General features: G+C 52.9%; 1 protein-coding gene across 4 annotated transcripts in view; it reads right to left on the bottom strand.

Moving 5' to 3' along the window:
• SLC24A4 (solute carrier family 24 member 4) overlaps positions 1-13,693 on the bottom strand; it is a 139,711-nt gene extending 126,018 nt beyond the window's left edge. For 2 of the 4 annotated variants that reach the window (XM_016145459.2, XM_016145460.2), the window contains exons 1-2: positions 12,257-12,616; positions 10,378-10,488 (exon numbers count right to left, since the gene is read on the bottom strand). In XM_016145459.2, the coding sequence (XP_016000945.2) occupies positions 10,378-10,488; positions 12,257-12,386 (241 nt within the window). In that variant the 5' untranslated portion in view covers positions 12,387-12,616. Of the gene's footprint in view, positions 1-10,377; positions 10,489-12,256; positions 12,617-13,545 lie in introns of those variants that run through there. The other 2 variants (XM_016145458.2, XM_016145462.2) reach the window with 2 other exon arrangements.
• Positions 13,694-19,413: the final 5,720 nt, after the last annotated feature.

Raw genomic sequence — 19,413 nt, 5'->3', positions numbered from 1 at the left:
CCAGAGAGACTCAGCTTCTCTAATCTTCGCTTGTAAGTCATTCTATCTATTCCATTAATCGCCTTTATCAACACGCCCGCAGGTCTCCGGGGAGCTTCCACCTCTCTCTGTTACTGGGTGTCTCCAGGCTGCAGACTGGCCTTTCCGCACAGGGACTCCCACTCCTGGCTCCCATCCACGTCTTGGGAATTGTGTCCTGCACCACCCGAGCACCCACCCAGTGCTTCGCCCACACCCCGGAGCCAGGCGAGGTCATCAGCCGTCACGAGGATGCTCATTCAGCAGAGGGCACTTCACAGAGCGTGTTAGAAGTCACCCGCCCCAGATAGTCACCTCCAAATACGGTAATGACACGAAAGGCCACCAGGCCACATAGGGAGGCTGAGCTGCTGCCACTTTGCCAGTGCCCATGTGACAACACGGATCCTCTTTCAGGGTGAGCGCTCGGCTGCCCCCTTATATACCCATCAGAGGGGATGGAGAGAGGCAGAAAGGAAAGCAAGATCGGGCTCTGGGTATCGGCTGTCCCCGGAGAAAGGGCCGCAGAGTCTTCCTTTTCTAGGCGTGTATAATGCTCTACATTTCGTAACTTCGTAACTCTTCCCTACGGTTTTAAATGCCTACGCATTGCTTATAGCCAAAGCCCTGGCATTGGGACCTCTGCGAAATCCTGCTGGGATTAGGCCATGCTGGTTATAAACAGTGTAATAAGCTGAGTGTTCCGACGTGCCGAGCGATGCGCAGAAGGATCACATCGATCCATGCCCCTCGCCTCTGCTGTGCTCTCCGAGGACAAACACAGCATCCTTGCTGTCCCTTAAGCTTCCTCACACAGCAGGTACCTGTAGGTCTTGGCGGATGAAAAGGTGAGCAGTTTCTGGGGAGGGGAGAGTAATTTTTCCCTCTCATAAAACCCAGCACAAACCCGATGGAGGCCCAGACCCTGGCAGGGTGCCTAGCGCTTGGCACGACGCAGCCACAGAGCCCACCACGCCCGCCCGAGGACCCCGATCTAAGGTCAGCTGAAAACACCACCTTGTCCCTGATCCGGCCAGGTTCTCTCTCTCCACCCTGTTCCTGCGATCACCACATCCGCTGTCAGGAATGTCGCACACTCCCCATCTGTCCAGCAAATACCACTTGCGTCAAAGCACAGCTCAAACGCGACATGCTTCGTGACGCCCTCCAGCCAGGCTGGGCATTAGAGTGTCATTCCAGGTCACACACATTGATTACAAGTCAGCCTTCTCCTTCTGGCCTGCGGGCTCGCCGAGGACAGGGGTCTCTCCTCCTAGTCCCGGCATCCCACCAATGCCCCGCCCACAGATGGCCGACGAGCCATCAGATGTGTCCTCTGGGATGTGAAATATAGGATGGAAACCAACCACGGTGCTTGGTACCAGGTTCTCTTTGGACAAAGATCACTGCAGAGGGGTCCAAGTCTAAAGAAGCAAGGAGCGTTTCCCGTGGCATCTTGGGTGATGGAGGTGTCATGACCGGTTTACCCGCACCTGCGACCAGAGCTGGCAACCCCACCTCTCAGCGCACACGCCCCACATCGGTTGCGATCTGCAGACTCTGCCTGCCTCCACCTTTTCCTGATCATCTTGCATTAGACCATCATTTTTGCCTAAATCTCTTTGCAACAGCTCCTAATAGTTCTGTCTTCATGGTTTTTCTCCATATCAATAAGCCGAGTGCTAAGAACTTTCACATATTATCCCCTACTGTGCCAGCAGAGCCACTGTCCTAAAACACAGCTGCTCGGCAACCGTCCACGCCTCCCCCCTCCCCGCCCCCACAACTTACAACAGGGAAGAGTCCAAGGCCTTCAGCGGTTTAAGACTCTTGGCCAACACGCACTCCTTACAAGATGACTCGCCTATCATTCCCACCTACACGCTTCGCGCCCCAAGCCTACCCAGCACCCATCTGTCCCTCAGCCGGGGGCCTCTTCATCTTCTTCCCCCAAAGAGCTCTGCCAATTTCCAGTCGGGAGAACTGAGGCACGTTATTCAGCCTCTCTGTGCCCTACTCACATCATCCTGTGTAAAATGCATATACCACCACCATGGGCCACCTCCCCGCAGAGGGCTATTACAGGGCTCGACAAGGGCATGTTTGTAAATGCTACCTAAGTGTCTACTCCACGATCATCCTTCAAGATGCCCTTCCCCGGCGCCCGCTTCAATGGGATGTCTTCTCGACCCTGACATTTAGGACTCAGCTGTCCTCCCTCTCAACTCACCACCAGGACCTCAGCGCCTCACACGCCCCCTTTGCACCACAGGTGAGTTTTACAGATTTTGATCGTCTTGACTGGAAAGGAAGCTCCCCAGAGGCGGGGTCCACTTCTAGGTCAGTTTTAATTTCCCTGTGGGCCCAGCAGACAGGGTTGCTCGATCGGCATTTGTCCAGCAACCAAATATTAATGCCAAGAATGGCTCCTTACCTGAGCGCAGAGAAACGGCTCCTCGGAGGCCCTCCAACCAGGGTCATTTGATCACGTGTGCGGTTATTTTAATAAACACATAACTTAGGCACGAAGCTGAACCAGCCGGCGTGGGATTTGCCCAGCTAACAGGTGGCCCCCTGAACCCGGCATGTATAATGGAATCGTGCTGTAATGGACATTTACAGTGTGACGTGAGACACACTGATGCTGGGGTCCTAGGAGCCGGTGTGTGAAGGGGTGGTCTGATGATCTTCATCTTTCTACTGCAGCCGGAGACACTGCCGACCGGCCTTCTGCCCCATACGCGCGCCAAGCGCGATGCTTGTGGTTGTACAGATCAGTTCTGAAAAGCCCCGGATAATGGATTTTCTCCATTTCGTAGGGAAGGAAAATTCCTCAAAGGGTTAAGCATCTACTACAGTGTTGCAAACGATGGTAACGATACTGGCACAGGACCCTGCGATGACTTATGAATAACATTGTCGATGTGCCCATTTCGCAGGCAGGAAACCAAGGCTCCGAAAGCCAAAGTGACGTGTGCATAACTCTGCAGGTCGTGCCGGGGCCAGAACACAAACTCTGGTCTCCAAATTCCGGATGTCACTCACCAGGTCCCACATCACCGAGAGAGACCAGATTTAGAAAACACACACACACACACACACCCCAGACACTGTTTTTAGAGCTTGGGATAGATAAGTGAACAAAACAAATCCCGCCCCTTTCCTGAGGTTAGAAGTAACTAGTTCAAGGTCATGAAACTAGTAAGGGCAGAGGCAGGACTGGTAACCAAGCAGCATGGCTTGAGTCCATGTTCCTAACCCTTGAACCTCTTAACTCTTAGTTTCTCCTGGCTGGGTGTCATGATCTGTCTCCAGGCAACCACAGGCTAGAAGGAGCAGCCAGAGAGACAGTAGCTGCTTTTGTGGGGCACGGCTCCCTGGAAGGCAGAATGAGGGGACCTGTCCTTTCAGTCCTCACTTGCTGCGGCAAGCCGAGTTCATGCCAGGCTCCAGCCTCGGCCCTAAAGCCAAGGAGCTGGAGACACAGCTCAGCCCCCCACGAGCTGGCAGGCCAGTGGGGAAAGACCGATAAATACCTCCATCGGGATAACTGCGGTCTGCCCCGAGCTGTCACTGGACCCTGCACTAACTGTGAACTGCGGTGACTGCCCTAGCTGTGGCTTAGTGAGGCCACGTAAACCAGTTTACCAACTTCGTCCTGGGCCAGTGCCCCACCCCCCATTTCCAAGTCTCTCTTCTTCTGCTTCTTAAAAAAAAACAACGAAGTAATCTGATTCAGCCCTACTCCTGGTTGAGCACTGACTCCAGGCTAAATCCCCAAAGCCTAATTACTTACTATTGTGCCTGGTAATCTGAGGAGGTGTTTGTCTCCTCTCTCCCCTTGGACGCCAACGCGTAAGAGGCAGCGGTTGCTAGTGAGCACCGCTCCGGCCCAGAGATGCCGCTGAGGTTTTCAAATGCACCGCGTGTCCGCCTAGAATGTCCTTCCACGGCCACCTCCTACCCTTTGAGGTCCAGCTCAGATGTCACCTCCTCCAGGGAGGGCGCCTTTGCCCTGAACCTTCACACTCTTCCCTCCAGAGGCATCTGCCACAGGGGACTCTCATTTAAGCCCCCCCGGCTGTGTCCCCCAGTCCCCTGTCCACTCCCCGACAACAGAAACGAGTCCCTCCCAGCTTCAGAGCCTGGAACGATGTGGGTGTGTAGATACTCGAGGCAGCATGTTGCATTGAATGTCCTGGGCAATTACCACGAGACTCTGGGCTGCAGCCTTGCCCTGAGCTGAATCAGCAAAAGGAGCCGTAGGCCCAGAGCCCGAGTGTCCTGCCATTGGGTCTTGCCATCCGCAGGCGGATGCCCCACTGGGCAGGGAGCTCCTTCACTTCCGGGCCACGCTGTTCTTCTTCTAGAGGGAACAGCCATTGCCCTTTCAGGAGAAACTGTCAATTCCTCCAACACGTTTTCTTCTTTTTAGTAAAATGCTATATGCTCCAATGGCCTCTACAATAATGGACACTGTTTAATAAAATAAAAAAAAAAAAACCTTTCCAAGCATTCAATTTTCTGTTGAGTTGAACGGCTGGATCTCTCCCACCCAAGGCAACACATGGCAAAGCTTAGTGATTTCCATTTTAACGTAGGGAGGAGCGTCCCTGAGTTCAAGAGGAAGCCGAGTGGGTGCTTTCTGGATTGCGGGAGGCCCGCACGGCGTCAGGAGTGGAGAATCTGGAAGTCATGACATAGCAGATGGCCCGGGGAAAGGAAAGGAATTGCTAGCAGATGGCCCCCAGAGTTTGGAGAAGGGGAAAATATAACTTTTGATTGCAAACAAACCAGCATTAGAAACATACCGAGAAGCAGGCCCACACAGATGTTTGCTATCGCGATGGGCAGCATCCCCCGTTTCTCAGAGGGGTGCCCAGGCAGCCATGGAGGCGGGACGCTGCGGTGGGAATCCTGACCTCTGACTTTTTTCCATCCCATTATTAATAATAATGGGCGGGGGTAGAGGCCCACAATTTAGACCATCCTAATTAAAAGGCTTCACGGGGTGTTTTCAGAGCAGTGAAATTATTCTGTACAGTATGGTAAGGGTGGATACACGTCCTTATACACCTATGAAAACTCGGAATGTACAACACCAAGAGTGAATCCTGATGTAAACTCTGGACTTCAGTTAATAATAATGTCATCGGTACTGGAGCATCAAATCGTAACCACACTCATGCATGATAGGGAAAGCCGGGGTGGGCGGGGGGGGGGTAGTAATTAGTAACTCTGAATTTTCTGCTCGATTTTTCTGTAAACCTAAAACTGCTCTAAGAAAATAAGTCTGATGGTTACAAAAGCACATACGCACACCTGGTTCTGCTTTGTGCTGGCTGGCGGGGTGACCTTGGACTAGTTACTTAATCTCTGTGGGTCTCCTTTTCCCCATCTGCAACACAAGGACACGAACCTAAAGGGCCGTTATGAGGAGCAAGCACGTGAACGCACGGAGAGCACTCAGAGTAGGCCCAGCGCTAGGACGTCGGTGTTAGCCAGGATTACCACGACGGCAGCCGCTACGTGGGCTGGGCGCATCTGAAATGCTTCTGTGCACCACGTACTTTCAGTCTCGAAGCTGTCCTACGAGGCAGGTGGGAGCTGCTGCTAGGCTCCCGTTATAAAAGAGAAAACCTGAAGCTTAGAGAGATCACATAACTTGCTCAATCAAGGTCACACAGCCAGCTAGGAAGGGTGAGCTGGGACTCAAACCCACACCCCTGCCTTCTCGCCAAGGTGCCATCTCCGAGAAGAGCTGGTGCCTGCTGAGACAGGAGCCATTCCCGGCTGCTGAAAATTTTGTACTTATCCAGTACGATCTCGTTTTGTTGAGACTGGGAGGGACAGAATCCCCAAACGCCAGGCAGGATCTTGGCAGAGCCGATACCAGCACCCAGAGCTTTGGTCAAGCCACTTGACCCAATGCATAACATCCCGACCTCCAACCCCCCGAAAGCAGAGTGATCACATTGATAATGGGCTGCTATTTGTCGGCCTCTATTTGTGATCAGGTTGGTGGCTTTGCCAATCTATCACCACCCCAGAGTGGTTGGTGACACTTTCCCCAAAAGCTACCTGGCTCTCTGGAGGTAGCCCAGCCCAGGAAACCCCCTCCCCAGGCTCAGAGTCCTGCCTCCACTGTCTGAGATAGTCGCTGAACTGTGATCTCCCTGCCCACGGCATAAGTTCATTTCCTGCTTTTCCAATGCAGGATTTGCTTTTACATAACTTGAAAACTTTGGGTGTGTGACGTGTCTCCCAAGCGTGCTGAAGCAGCATTCCCGGCCGGGCGTTCGGAATCCCGACGCTGCATCTCGCCACCAGCGTCACCTCGCCTCCACGCCCACAGGTCCTGATGTGCCTTCTGCGGCTCGAGGTCCCCCTTTCCTCCCTGCGCGGTCCGTGCCTCTGCTGCCCACACAGGGGCGCCTACAGAGACCCACCGCGGCGGGAACCTGCTCAATGCTCTCCCCTTCCAGCCCAGTCTCAGCACCAACTCCTATGCCCAGGACCCCGACCCCACTGGACTCCGCCATTGCCATCCCTCCCACACGCCTTCGCGTCAGCCCTGGTACAGAATAAAAAGGAAGGGTCCATCAGGGCCAGGCTGACCGCAAAGGATCCTCCATCTAGTACCTGCCTCCAGTTAGTTCCTCTGGTCTCCTGAAATGCTAGGGGCCACCTTCATCTTCGGATTTCTCTCAAGCACCCCTTTGTCAGCCCTCTTTTCCCAGCCTTCTCTCTGTGGACACCGTGATGGACCCAAGGTTGGTGTACAACACCCCCCCACACACACACACCCCCACCAAATTCCTATATTGAAGCCCCAACCCCCGAAGCGATGATATTCCAAGAGGGGCCTTTGGGAGGTGATTCAGGTAGACAGGGTCATGAGGTCGGGGCTCCGGTCTGACGGGATTAGCAGCCTCGTAGGATGAGGCATCAGAGAGCCTGCCCTCACTCTCGCTTTCCTGGCCGCAGGAGGACACGTGCGGGCACCCTGATCTCGGACTACGGTCTCCAGAGCTGTGAGAGAATACATTTCTGTTGCTTATGCACCCAGTCGCGGGATTTGTCATGGCAGCCCGAGCTAAGATGCACAGCCGCCACGCATTCCAAAAAAACGTATCTGAGACGTGAAAAACCAAACAAGATAAAGCAAATCTGCCCTCGTCCCAGCCAGTGACGACCGTGGGGAGTCAAGCCTCCTCTATCTCTCTTCTCCTTCTTTTCAAATGTGGGGCGGGGAGTGGGAACCCAAACAAACATAGGTAACTACTGACTCAACCTCAGATGTGGGGGGAACGGCGGAAGCCACGCCCACCCAGCCGAAAGTCAAACTGTAAAATAACACCTGTGAAGAGACAAGTTCCTCTTAGAGACAAGTTCTACGAAGTATGCCATCCCGGATCCTCAAAAAATTTTAGGTAATCAAATCAAGAACTTTGTTTCCAGAAGAGAAAAGAAACAATGTTTGGCAAGACCTTTCATTCTATCCTCATAAAATTCGACTGACAAACTGTTTTTCCAGTACATACCATACATAGGCATTGTATCATCTCTGGGGCGAGAAGAAAATAATAATGAAAATGGAAGCTAATGTCTGAGCGCGGATGTGTGTATTACTTGACGGGTATTAAAAGCCATTTAATTCTGACAACTGTATGAGGTGGATGCGATTATCGGCCCCCTTTGGCAGAAGGAAAACTGAAGCGCGGTTTTGGAAAGTAAACAAGGTTTCCACCTTTTATAGCCTACGTGGGGGAGGCAAGCGAACAACATAACAATGGATAGAATTAGTGCCTGCAAAGGGCCAAAACGAGAGTGGCTCAGAAAGCCCTTTTGGCCTGGATGACCAGGGAAAAGCCTGAGGAGCCTGCAATGACAAGCAAGAAGAGCCTGCCACAGAGGATCTGGGGCCCGAGCGGGGTTCCCAGAAGCGCCACACACTGGTCACAGGTGGCGTCTGTCCATCACTGGCTCCGAAGTCACAGGCCGGGGCTAGCTAGGCCCAGGCGTCTGTGTTTCCAGAGCCCCCCAAGTGTCTCTCACCTGCAGGCCGGAGGTGAGAAGCACCAGGTTCGACCCTCAGCTGTCGTCAAACACTCCAGGGGCCACCACCGAGAGATGGGCTGAAGGTTGAAGCCCTAACCCCCTAATGTGATGGCGGTTGGAGGTAGGAGGTAACTGGATAAGGTCACGAGGGTTGGGTCACCATGGTGGGGTCACTGCTAGTCAAAGAGGAGGAAGAGATACCAAAACTCATGCTCTCTCCCCACCACATGAACTACGTAACGACAAGGGCTACTTCTCCTACTTGCTTGTACTCCCCGCCACAGGGCCAGTCATAAACGGGTATGGGCTACACGCTTCTGAAATGCAAAGTGGGGCTGGATATTGTGGCCAGAGACAAGGGAGTTGGAAGGGAGGTCAGGTCTCAACCCCACCTGGGCTAACAGGAAAGCTCAGGTGTGTGGGGGGTTGGGGGAGGGACAGGCACAGCACAGTGGGGGATGCAGGGGCCCCGGAACCAAGAGACCAGGGGTGCTCGGGCCAGCCAGGACATCTTGGGAGGTCACTAAACTTCCAAGCCTTGGGCTCCTCATCTGCAGAAACGCTGAAAGGATTCAAGTGCTTAATATGTGCAATCATTCCATCATTCGATCAACATTTACTGAGTCCTTCCTGTGTGCAAGGCCCTATTCCAGAAACACCCGACACAGAGCACGATGCAAATGCCAAACAAGTTAAGTGACTGCCGACTTCCTTCCACTGCCCTCTCAGCAGGGGGGCGAGGCCAGGTCCTCCTGCCAAACAGGACTGCTCCATAGTGAGCGGAATTATTTTTGATCAGATAGTACACTGAAGATGCAGGCGACAATGGGGCAGAGGAGACTCTAAGAAATGGGGCCCTAAGTCGATGTGCCCAGACTAGGTGTGACATGAGGAGGGCAGAGCCAGCCCCAGATGAAGGTGCTAATGAGCTAAAAACCAGTCGCTAAGTGTGCCAACCCTGATTCGTTACCCACAGTAGCTCAGTGCTGCCCACGTGGACGGGGCTAAGGCAGTGTCTTGGCTTACTGGAGTGAGAGGATGGGTCCCAATTGCCAACCTGTTCTCACCTACTCTCTGTATCCCAAACATACTTCCTAGAAGGTATCCTGAGGGAAGGGAAGTTGATATAGAAAACGGGAAGGCCCTGGCCTCTGTATGCCCGTGGAACCAACTCACTGTTTTAGTCACACGGACTAGGCTCCAATGGCGGCTTCACCACATGTAAGTCCTATGACTTTGAGCAGCTTATGTGTCCTTCCCTAGACGTCTCCTGACCTGTAAAATGCAGGTAACACCTGCCTATAAAAATTCGCCATGTGGAGACACCATCCAAACCTGCTCCACAGCCCCACACAGAGGCTTACCAGATTCTTCCAACAACCCCATAGCAGGCAAGCGTGACTCTGCCCATTTTACAGGTGAGAAAACAGAGACCTGAAGAGATATTTGACTTGCCTGATAGTGGAAGAGCCCAGTGGTACCCACCTATAATAAAACCTCATGGTTCCCAAAGATCTTTTGAATACATTGTCCCACTGGGTCCCTCTCATAAACATCCCTCCCCTCTCCTCCCCCCCATCCCCACCACACTTTGACACCAGAGCTTAAGCCCAGGTCTGCCTGGTCTGAGACCTGGGCAACTCCCACTTGCCTCGCTGCTTGCCAGTACACACTTCTCCCGAGAACCTTCTCCACTAGTTTAAGCAAAGCCTGCCTCTGGTGGGAGGACAGACAAGATGTCATCTCGAGAAGTCTGAAGAGGAACATTAAACTGCCCCCAGGCAAGCAGAATCCATCTCCCAAGCTGGAATGACACCCCAGGAACTAGAGAAGGTGCCCAGCACCTCAGAGGGTCCTACACCCGGAGCTGCCCTGGCCTGCTCTGACCTTAACAGGTCATCCCAAAGTGCCATCTGCCAGAGCTGGATGGGATTCCTCTAGAGCGCCAGCAAATGGACATAGTGAGCAAACGAAGGGGAAAAAGACACCCAGGCGAGCAAAATCAAGAGAGCAGGAAAACACTGAGCCGTTGGGAACATGTGAGAACAAAACATGAAAATTTAAAACTCTTGAACGTGACCTTCTCAGTTGTTGGATAAAGAAAGTACTTGAGTTGCTTAGCAGCGCAACTGATTAGCGTGTACACTACCCTTCCGTGCCTTACAGCCAGCCTCCCACCCCGGTTTACAAAACCACCTTTCCCACCTCTGGCTGTAACTGTCCACACAAGCCCCATTTCCAGGCCTGGCCAAATGCCTCTGGTGGCCCGAGGAGGAGGGAAGAGAATCTATTTCTTACCAGGATCTGTGCAATTCTTAGCGGTCTGAGTCCCATTCACGGGTGCCATCAGCTTTCTATTTCTCCATATGTCTGAGAGAACATGTTTGCTTGCAGGAGTTGTTTCGTGCCCTGGATTGGAAAGTAAGTCACATATTAAGTCAAGGTAGTACCTGCATTCTCACAACAGCACTGTTTGACTATTTAGAGCCACCTGTAGGGACTGATACAATGATTGGAAGCACAATAAATATTACCTGCTCACCTACAGTACTGTTTCCTAGATCTAGTTCACTGTTTCTTGTCCCAGGTAGGACAGCATGTGACCTGACCTTGGCCAAGATCGCTCAGCTCTCGGATCCTCACAGGTGCCTCAAAGGGTTTAGATAAGTGACTATTAAGTTCTCCTCCAATAAACATGATCAGGTGTCCCTGCCACCGATGGACAGTAAGTCAGCAAGAAGGTGGAGTTTAATGGGATCTGGCCGAGGGATTCTCACCCTTGAGTGTGCACACAAATGACCTGGGGACTGTGTTAAAATGCAGATTCTGATTCAGTTGGTCTGGGCTGGGACCTGGGATTCCACACTAATGAGCTCCCAGGTGATGCTAATTCTGCTGGTCCAAGGGCCAAACTGAGGAACAAGGGAGATCACCTGCGTGGATGCCGGTGGCCAAATACAGCTAAACTCCTAAAGGTAATTCCTGATCCAGCAAATAAAATTCTCAGTGCGAGACCTTTAAAGCATTCCTTCACTCTCCTGATGCACATACTGCTTCAGCTGAGTAATAATTCCTCCTCTATATCGCTGACATCCAAAAGCCTCCGGGAGTTGTTATTTCTTGTGTTTAACTGAGGGAAAAAAATACTTCGACTTGCCCGATTGCAAAGCACCAGGTATTAAGATGTTCAAATAACCCTTCTGGGTTTCTGTTGAAAATGGCCACTTTTTAACCTTACATCTTCAAATCACAAAGTTTGGGTTGTGAAAGGCAGTATTTTTTTTTTTAAAGTTTAATCAAGTCTCACCCGATTTTTACCCTACACTTGTCTATATTGTTCCTTGCAAACAGCTCAAGTTGCTAAATCACCTGCATTTCTTTCATTTTTTAAAATGTGAAAAACAAAACAAAACAAAAAAGTCCACAGCATCTAATTAAAGATGGGAATGTCACCCAAGTGAGTGGTCTTCTGGCAATTCCACGTGGGCTCACGTGCCGCACAAACACATCTTTTGTCATTAAGTTTCTCCTCTCCACCTCAGATATTCTAAAGTGGCTCCCAAATCCCTGAGTGGCACCGGACACCAGCGCTCTGCTAGATCTGCTACCGTCGGGATTAAGCAGCAACCTTCCGAGGGGACAGACTGCCCCAATGTTTTTAGGGTTTGAAAAGAACGCAGGACACCCAGGGCGCCCCTTTGGCCCTGAGCAAGAGGAGAGCTGAAATGCAATTCCCAGCCTCTGAATCTGGGTTTTCGAGGACAGGGATAACTGATAACGACCCTCTCTGCTCCGCAGAATAGGCAAGCAGACCACTCAGTTTCGTTCATCTCCAGGTCAAGAGAATCCACACCTGGGCCCCCTGCCGAGCTGCCGCTCAATCCAGCGACAGAACGGTGTGGCACCGAGGGGCCAGTAGTTCAGGCTTTCGTCTTAGTAACAGAGACCTGCAGCCACGTCCTGAGCCCGCAGGGGCCGCGCGCGGCTCAGGGGAACCGGCACCACAGCTCGAAGCGTCGACATTAGCCCTCCTGGGTGCGCTCTACCTGCCCGGCGGGGAGGGGACTGCATGAACCCTAGGGACCAACCTGTCAGGGAAGGGGAGACACCTTGGAGCAGCCCCGCCGCTCTCTAGCCCCAACCCCCCGACAACCCCAGTGCCCGCACCGGCACCTACCCAAGCTACCGAAGAGGCCGGACGCACAGCACGCCAGGGCCAGCACCGCGCACACGAAGCCAACTTGCTGCGGCAGCATCTCTCGCCTCCTGCGAACTTTGCGCGGCCGGAGGGGCGCTGGGAGCGCCATCCCGAAGCGCCTGTGTGCCGTCCCTGGGAGAGGGTGGGGAGCTTCAGCGGCCGGAGTGTTATCTGTGGCCAAGTGGCCCTGGGGGTGGAGCGGGCGATGCGAGGTTCAGAGGCGAGGGGCTCCGGGCCAAAGCTTCATGGCCCGCGGGCGAGGTTGGCGGGGAGGCGGCGGTGCTCGGCGCGGCCGGAGCTCAGAGTCCCGCGCGCAGCGTGCGCGCTCCGCGCACCGTGGCTCCGTGGCGAGGAGGCGACGCCGGCACGGTGGCGCTGGCGGCCCTGGTTCGCGCGGCTGGCGCAGTCCCGGCGCTGGAGCCGCTACCTGGCCGCTCTGCCTCGGCGCGCTCGCCGGGCCGCAGCCCTGGCTGCCTCGCCCCGGGCCGCCCGCGGGGAGCACTCAGTGCGCCCCCGCGCCCCGCGCTGCCGCTCGCGTTCGCAGCATCCTCCCCCTCCAAGTTTGGCGGCAGCAGCCCGACTGCGATGCTCCCCTGCTTCCCAGCGAGCCAAGCACGGGCGGCCCAGTGCGCGCAGCGGGAAGGCAGACTGGACGCGCAGGAGCTGCTCCCCTCGCCGCGAGCGACCGCGACGTCGGCCCTCCGGGGGCGAGCTCTCCACGGGAACTTTCTCTCCGGCTGCCGGCGCCTGCGTCTGCGATGCCGTGGCGCCTCCCGCCCGCAACTCACGCCTCCCTCCCCTCCCGCCCGCCTCCCCCGCCTCCCCAGCACGTGTACTCCTCCCCTAAGGCGCACTCGCCTCCGTGCTCCTCCCTTCCTCCCGTGGGGCTCAACTACAGACCAAGATAATCGCTCTCCTTCTCCCTTTTTCTCTCCCTCCTCCCCCGTGAAGCCGAAGAGAGCTCTCTAGAGCCCTCCGAGGCTGCTGCAGAGAGGAACAGGTTATGACACCTCAGGGGACTCTCAGAACAAGGGTTTCGGCAGAGCGGTCGCTCCTGTCCGGGTCCCCCACGACCCCGGAGGCGACCCGAGCCCTCCACCCGGTGTGGGGGGCAGGGCGGGACATGCACGAGAAGATTAATTGCTCGTGCAGAGCTAACAAACAGCCTTGCACTAAGCCTACGAGCGCCCGCGCCTGCCGGGACCCGCTCCTGCAGGGCTGTCGGGGCGGGCGGGCGGGCGAGCCGGCGGCGGGGGCGCAACACCCACCTGCTAAACGCTGGAGACCAGGCAGCGAGAGAAACCCGGAGTCCGCCGCCTCGCAGCTGAGAGTCGAGCTTTGATGTTCTGGAGCCGTTAGGCTTCGCAGAGCTTTCTGGTTTCTGTTTTGTTTTCTTTTCTCTAGTGTACACTGCTTTAAAAATGGGGCAGGAGGGAGAATTTCAGCTGCTGAGGTGTATGTAAGTCAGGTACAAGTAGGTGGCGGTGACCTTCAGCGGAAGGGACTCAGCCCAGAGGGTTTGAGATGACAACCCCCTGGGACTCACTTCCTTCCCCCGGCCAGTTCATCATGCACCTGGTTAGGGCCTGCTAAGTAGGGGTTAAGTCCACTTAAAACCGTTTTTGGAACAAGGCCAGCTCTGTTTAGTTAAATAAATACACACCCACCGTGTGGGACCCATGCCAAGTGCCAGCCAGAGAACAAAACAAGCAAAAAAAAAAAAAAAATGTGTAAGATCCCAGTCCCTGCTTTCAAGGAACCCCAAATTAAAGGGGAGCCAGACACTCATACATGCCTGTTGGGTAGCGTCTGTTCTAAAAATCACTGTTTTGCAGAATGTGCATTATTCTCCCACTGCTCAATGTGGGCCATGGCATCATGAGCATTGCCTGCCCGCTTACAAGAAATCCAGGCTCTAAGTTTCCAGCCAACTGAGTCGGAATGCGCATTTTAACAAGCCCGCACCCCCATCTGTGTGTGAGTTCCAGTGTGAAAGGCATAGCCCTTCTGAGTCTGCCCCAACGCCTCTAACTGGGCACCATCTACATGATTTCTCTTGGACTGAGTAAGCAGGGATACTTCTGCCTGTGTTAACCTGGCATAGCGACACAGGTAAGAAGTACCTGGAGGGCCAGGGAAGGGAGAAAGTTCTCTATTTTGAACAGCCTCGTTTCCGTGCCCACAAAGATGCCGAAGGCATGAACGTAAGACTAGCGGCAGTGGAAACCCCTAGAGAAAGCGAAATGGAGAAGGCTGAGGCTGGCCTTGTCGAGCACAGCCCAGGGCTCCGTGTGGTCTGCAGAGATGCCTTACCGCTGAGGCTCACCTTCCATATTGGTGACCTCTACACATGCCTGCCAGTGACAGAAAAAGCACTTTTCATACTTTCGCGGTATTTTCTTCTCATTGACTAGGCTGTACAAGGATGCATTTTTTAATAGCAAATAGAAGACCACAGAACGGTGTTAAATACGCCACTTGAAAGCTAGCCAAGGGCCCTCAAATTTAAGGCAAAGGAAAAAGTTAAGGAGATAATATGCTGTTAACCTGCCTATAAGACAGCATTAGGCTCATGGTGATTAAAGCAGTTCCTATAACAAAATGGCATCTTGTCACCAGGATTTTAAAGTTTCTTAAAATTTTTTCCGTGGAGCTCACCAGGCCTGGTGAAAATAAAAATTTTTGAATCCAAACAAGCCAAAGGAGTCATCAGGTGTCTGTCTTTAAGCATTTAGCCGGCTCTTGAATAGAGCATTTCTTTTCTTTGACGTCTTTCACCTTCTTTCAGCTAATAGAACCCTTGGAATAATTTCCCGTGCACAAATGGCTTCCTTTGATTTGACAGTTTAAAAAGCAATTCGTTTGAAATGGTACTTTTTGCTTCATTTAAATAGTGCCCGTTACCAAATAGCCTTTGCTGAAGCTCTAATGTCTCTCCCCGTAGAGGAAAGAATTGGGTTTTGTGTACTTTTCAGATTCAAAGCATTTAGGAGCATTGTCTAAGTCAGCAAGGCCATGCAGACAAATGGATAATGCAGTTCTGGGTTTCTCTTAGGGCCTAGCTGTGGTTTCAGTGACATTGGGTTCAGAGTACCCCTCCTGTGACAGTGGTATCTTCTGCTGTGACGTAAGAGGAGACCGTTCGTGCAGCCCATTTCCACCATAGTGACAGGGAGGCTCAGTGTGTGGGGATGGGCACAATATTGTTTTTTCTTAAACAGTCTTTCCTGGGACATGAAGAGTCCTGCCATTTAATTACTCTTACTCAGGTTTTCCAAGTTTACTGGGGTAGCCTCTATGAATTCTAATTCTCCTTGCTCTGCCTACCAGGTGACCATATCAATCAGCATGAGCAAGGACAGCGGTTCTCAAACTTAGGCATAGATCAGAATCCCCTGGGGGGCTTGTTAAAACTCAGGTGGCTGAGCCCCCATCCCAAGGGTTTCAGCTTCAGTAAGTCTGGGGTTGGGCCTGAGAATCTGTATTTCTAACAAGCTCCCAGGTAAAGCTGATGCTACTGGTCCGGGGACCACGCTTTGAGAACCACAGAGCTAGGTTATGCTATAGTGACAATAAAACAACACAAGTTTGCTTTAGGGTAGCTGCATATGCCACCCCAAAATATTCCACTTTGGTCTAAGGATTATTTTGAGCTGAAGGCAAGCGAGAAGAAGCAGATACAAGAAAAGCTCTCTGCCCTTCCTCTATTTGCCTAAAAGCAGGACATAAATCTGTAGAGATGTCCCCCCTCCTTTCTCCACCAGGAAGGACAGAGATTAATCATTGGCGACAACTATAAATCCCTATCGGCCCCGAGATAGCACCAGAGGAATCTATCAAACCTTGCTAAAACTGGCCCTCACCTACGAAGTGTCCCCATGTGTTCGCCTTTGCATAGTTGTCACTTCTCTAAAACATAGTTTTTTCTTAAGATGCTATGTAAGCCCAAGTTCTAGCCACCCCATGGAGTTACCCATCACTGGGTGCTCCCATGCACATGTTCATGAACTTCGTGTTTCTCGTTAGCCTGTCTTTTATTGGTCTAATGTACAGGGACCTAGGCAAGGAACCCAAGACGGGTAGAAGAAAAATAGTTTTTCCTCCCCAGGACTTCTTGCCTATCAAGAGGAGTGTGTTTTCAGATGCCTGAAAAACGGTCGCATTCTCAAACATTGCCGCTTGCCCGGCCAGAGAGAGGAGAGACCTTGCACTGGCACTTGAGTACTGTGGCCTGGAAGTGATGATGTGCCTGCTCTCTGCCATGCAGCCGCCGATGGCCAGTCAGTCACGTGCCCCCCACCAAACCACCAGGAGGTTCAGAAGAGCTGCTTCTTCCCTGCTGGCTGAGAACTGACCTCGGCAGTGGACCGTCCCAGTGACAGCCATGCAAACGCAAGCCTCTTTCCTCTTCCTTGCTTTCTGGGACCTTTGCCTGCCTGCCGCTTCCCCCTCCCTAGTACAGCCGGTCCCGCTCATCCCAAAGCCGCTGGCGTGCATCTCCATTAGAGCACTCACGTCACACGGTTTCTGATATGAATGAGGGCGTCTGTCTTCTCACTTGTCTCCTGCCTCAAGGACTCGTCTTATCCACAGCTCTGAACACAGTGCCCAGCACATTAGGTGCTTAATAAATAAAGTACTTATGGAATGAACAGACACATTCTGGCTACAATGTGAAGAAGATAAAGAACAGTTGCCCCTGTTAGGTGGTGCCTGCTCTCACCATCACTTCAGCACCATCCCAAGTTTCCATTAATCTTCACTGTCAAGGTCACCAGAGGCCTGTGGATACGTCTCAGCAGAATTTGACACCCTCGAACGCACCCTTCTTACAAAAGATACACCCTTAGCTTCCTCGACAGTGTGTGCTTAACGTATTTCTCTTCTCTGACCAGCTCTTCCCTCTGCCCTTTGGGCTTCCGTTCTAGGCTCTCTTTTCTTCTCATTCTTTACCCGTCCTTCCCAGGAGAGCTCCTCAATCCTCTGGCTGAAATTACTTGCTCTCTGCTGCTGACTCAAGTCTGAGGCTGGAGCTAGCGCTCCATGGGAATTCTGACCTGCACGCTCAGGGGATTGCCCAGATCAGGAGTCTGGGCCTCATCCTGGTCCTTCCACTCCTCCAGCCAATCATCGCCCAGACCTTAGGTTGGTCCACCTCCTACCATTCCCATTGACACCACAGGCTCCATCCTTCACCCGGACCCCGCAGCAGCCTTCCCACCCAGTGTCTCTCACCCTCATCTTTCCACCATGCTCCTTTCCCCACCCAGCAGCCAGACTACTCTTCCCGAAGAAAGAAAACTCCGATTATGTCCCATTTCTTCCGTAATACCCTCCGAGACCCCCCATTGCTCTCAGGATAGACTTCTAGCTCTTGAGCTTGGCGTAGAAGATCCTGTGCATTCAAGCCATCTGGAGATTTTTTTTAAACCCCTTGGGGTGGGGACTGGGTGTTGGTATTTTCTCCAAGGGGCAGCCAGGGTGGAGAACCACTGCTCCAAACCCACCTGGCCCCTCTGGCCCAATCTTTCATCATTCCTTCCTTTTGCTCCAGACTCCAGCCCTTCAGAATCCCAAGGCTCTTGCTTGCTCTCCAGAGGGAACCCTTGTTTCATTTGCCTGGAACATGCCCCACTGCTTACTCGGCTCTTGTCAGTCGAGGGTAGAGATAAGGCAGGTGGAGCTGACCACAAGGGACAGCAGAAAGGGCTATTTGGCAAGGGACCTGGCTCAACGGTGCCTCCAGTTTAGACTCTTGCTAATTTTCTGCTGTTGGATTGGCCTCTCCATGCTCAGTATGAGAATGACATTGCGCAAAAGCCAGATTCTCCTTTACGAGTGGCGTGCTGCCCAGCCAAAGGCGATAGCAGCTTGCGTTTTTGTTTTTCTGTCAAAGTTCCCTATTTTGTCTTCACGTTTCTTCATTTCTTTCTAATGGCTCAGGCCTCTCTGCATCCCTGGAAGAGCCCGGCTGCACAGGTAGAAATGACTACCATGCCAAGAGAAAAATGACAAGTGCTGGGAGAGAGAGGCAGACAGAGTGTTGGAGGAGATTTTCGTCAGAGGGCGAGGGAAAATGCCCCGAGGGAAATTAGCAGATGCAGCTGGGACAGACGTGTCTCCAACTCAGGTGCACATTCAGCAAGCCACTCCCTACCAGAAGCCAATTCCACACGGCGAGCACCCTTGTAGCCCTGTGCCCCATCAGGGAACATGTTATGTTTTGAGTTTTAATAAAAGAAAATTGTACTTTGTCCACTTTGATGGCTTCTTTACAACTATCCCTGCTAATTCCCACTCAAGGGACAGCTGTGGCTGGGAAGACGGGAGGGGACCAAGACCTGAGAATTTGAAATGACATGTTTGAACATGGTCTACTGCCTGGGGAACCTGGGCAGACATGCAGCCCCATTGTCCAGAAAGCGGGGGTGGCCAGCGCGGGCAGCTGTCTGTGGGAGCTCGCCAGATCTCTGGCTAGCATTTATGAGACGTACAGGCTCTTATCCCCATCCTGAGAACTGGACGTCTTCTGGTTGTTACCCGTATAACGTCAGAAACTCGGAGTCAAGCAACCGAACAATCACAGTCAGTTTCAGTCCCTTGGAAGAAAAACATCTTTGTCCCCATCAAACTCTGTACCCAGTCCACTGCCTTGCTATAATAGCTCTAGCTGCCCCCACAGCTCGCTGGCATAGTGAAGTTTATTTTTCACTCGAATGAAGTCCAGATTGGGTGTATTGGCAGGCGGCTCTTCTCCAAGTGGTTAGTCAGAGATCTGATCCTGGTCCCTTCCATCTTGTGGCTGTGCCATCTTCGGCATGTGGCTTCTGGGGGTGCCAAGCTCATCTGCACTGAACCGGCAGAGGGGGGAGGACATGGAGAATCCCAAGTGGAAGGTTTCTATGGTGCAGACTTAGACATGGTGCCTTCACTTCCACCCACATTCCGTAGGTTAGAAATCAGCCCCGTGGCCATGAGGCTGGATGTGAGGTCCAGCCGTGAGTGCAGGGAGACACCGAAATGGCCTGAGTGGTCTCTGCCATGCACCGCCGGCATCTTGCCAGGGCCGCGACAAGAAAAATCATAATAATATACTATATTTATCTGTCTTGGACCTGGACCAGGCAGTATTCAAA

The sequence above is a fragment of the Rousettus aegyptiacus genome, unplaced genomic scaffold (genome assembly GCF_014176215.1).
Source record: "Rousettus aegyptiacus isolate mRouAeg1 unplaced genomic scaffold, mRouAeg1.p scaffold_m13_p_3, whole genome shotgun sequence".
In the NCBI taxonomy this organism is placed as follows: Eukaryota; Metazoa; Chordata; class Mammalia; order Chiroptera; family Pteropodidae; genus Rousettus; species Rousettus aegyptiacus.
The sequence above is the reverse complement of the archived record's forward strand: the minus strand, read 5'-3'. Positions and strand labels throughout refer to the sequence as shown.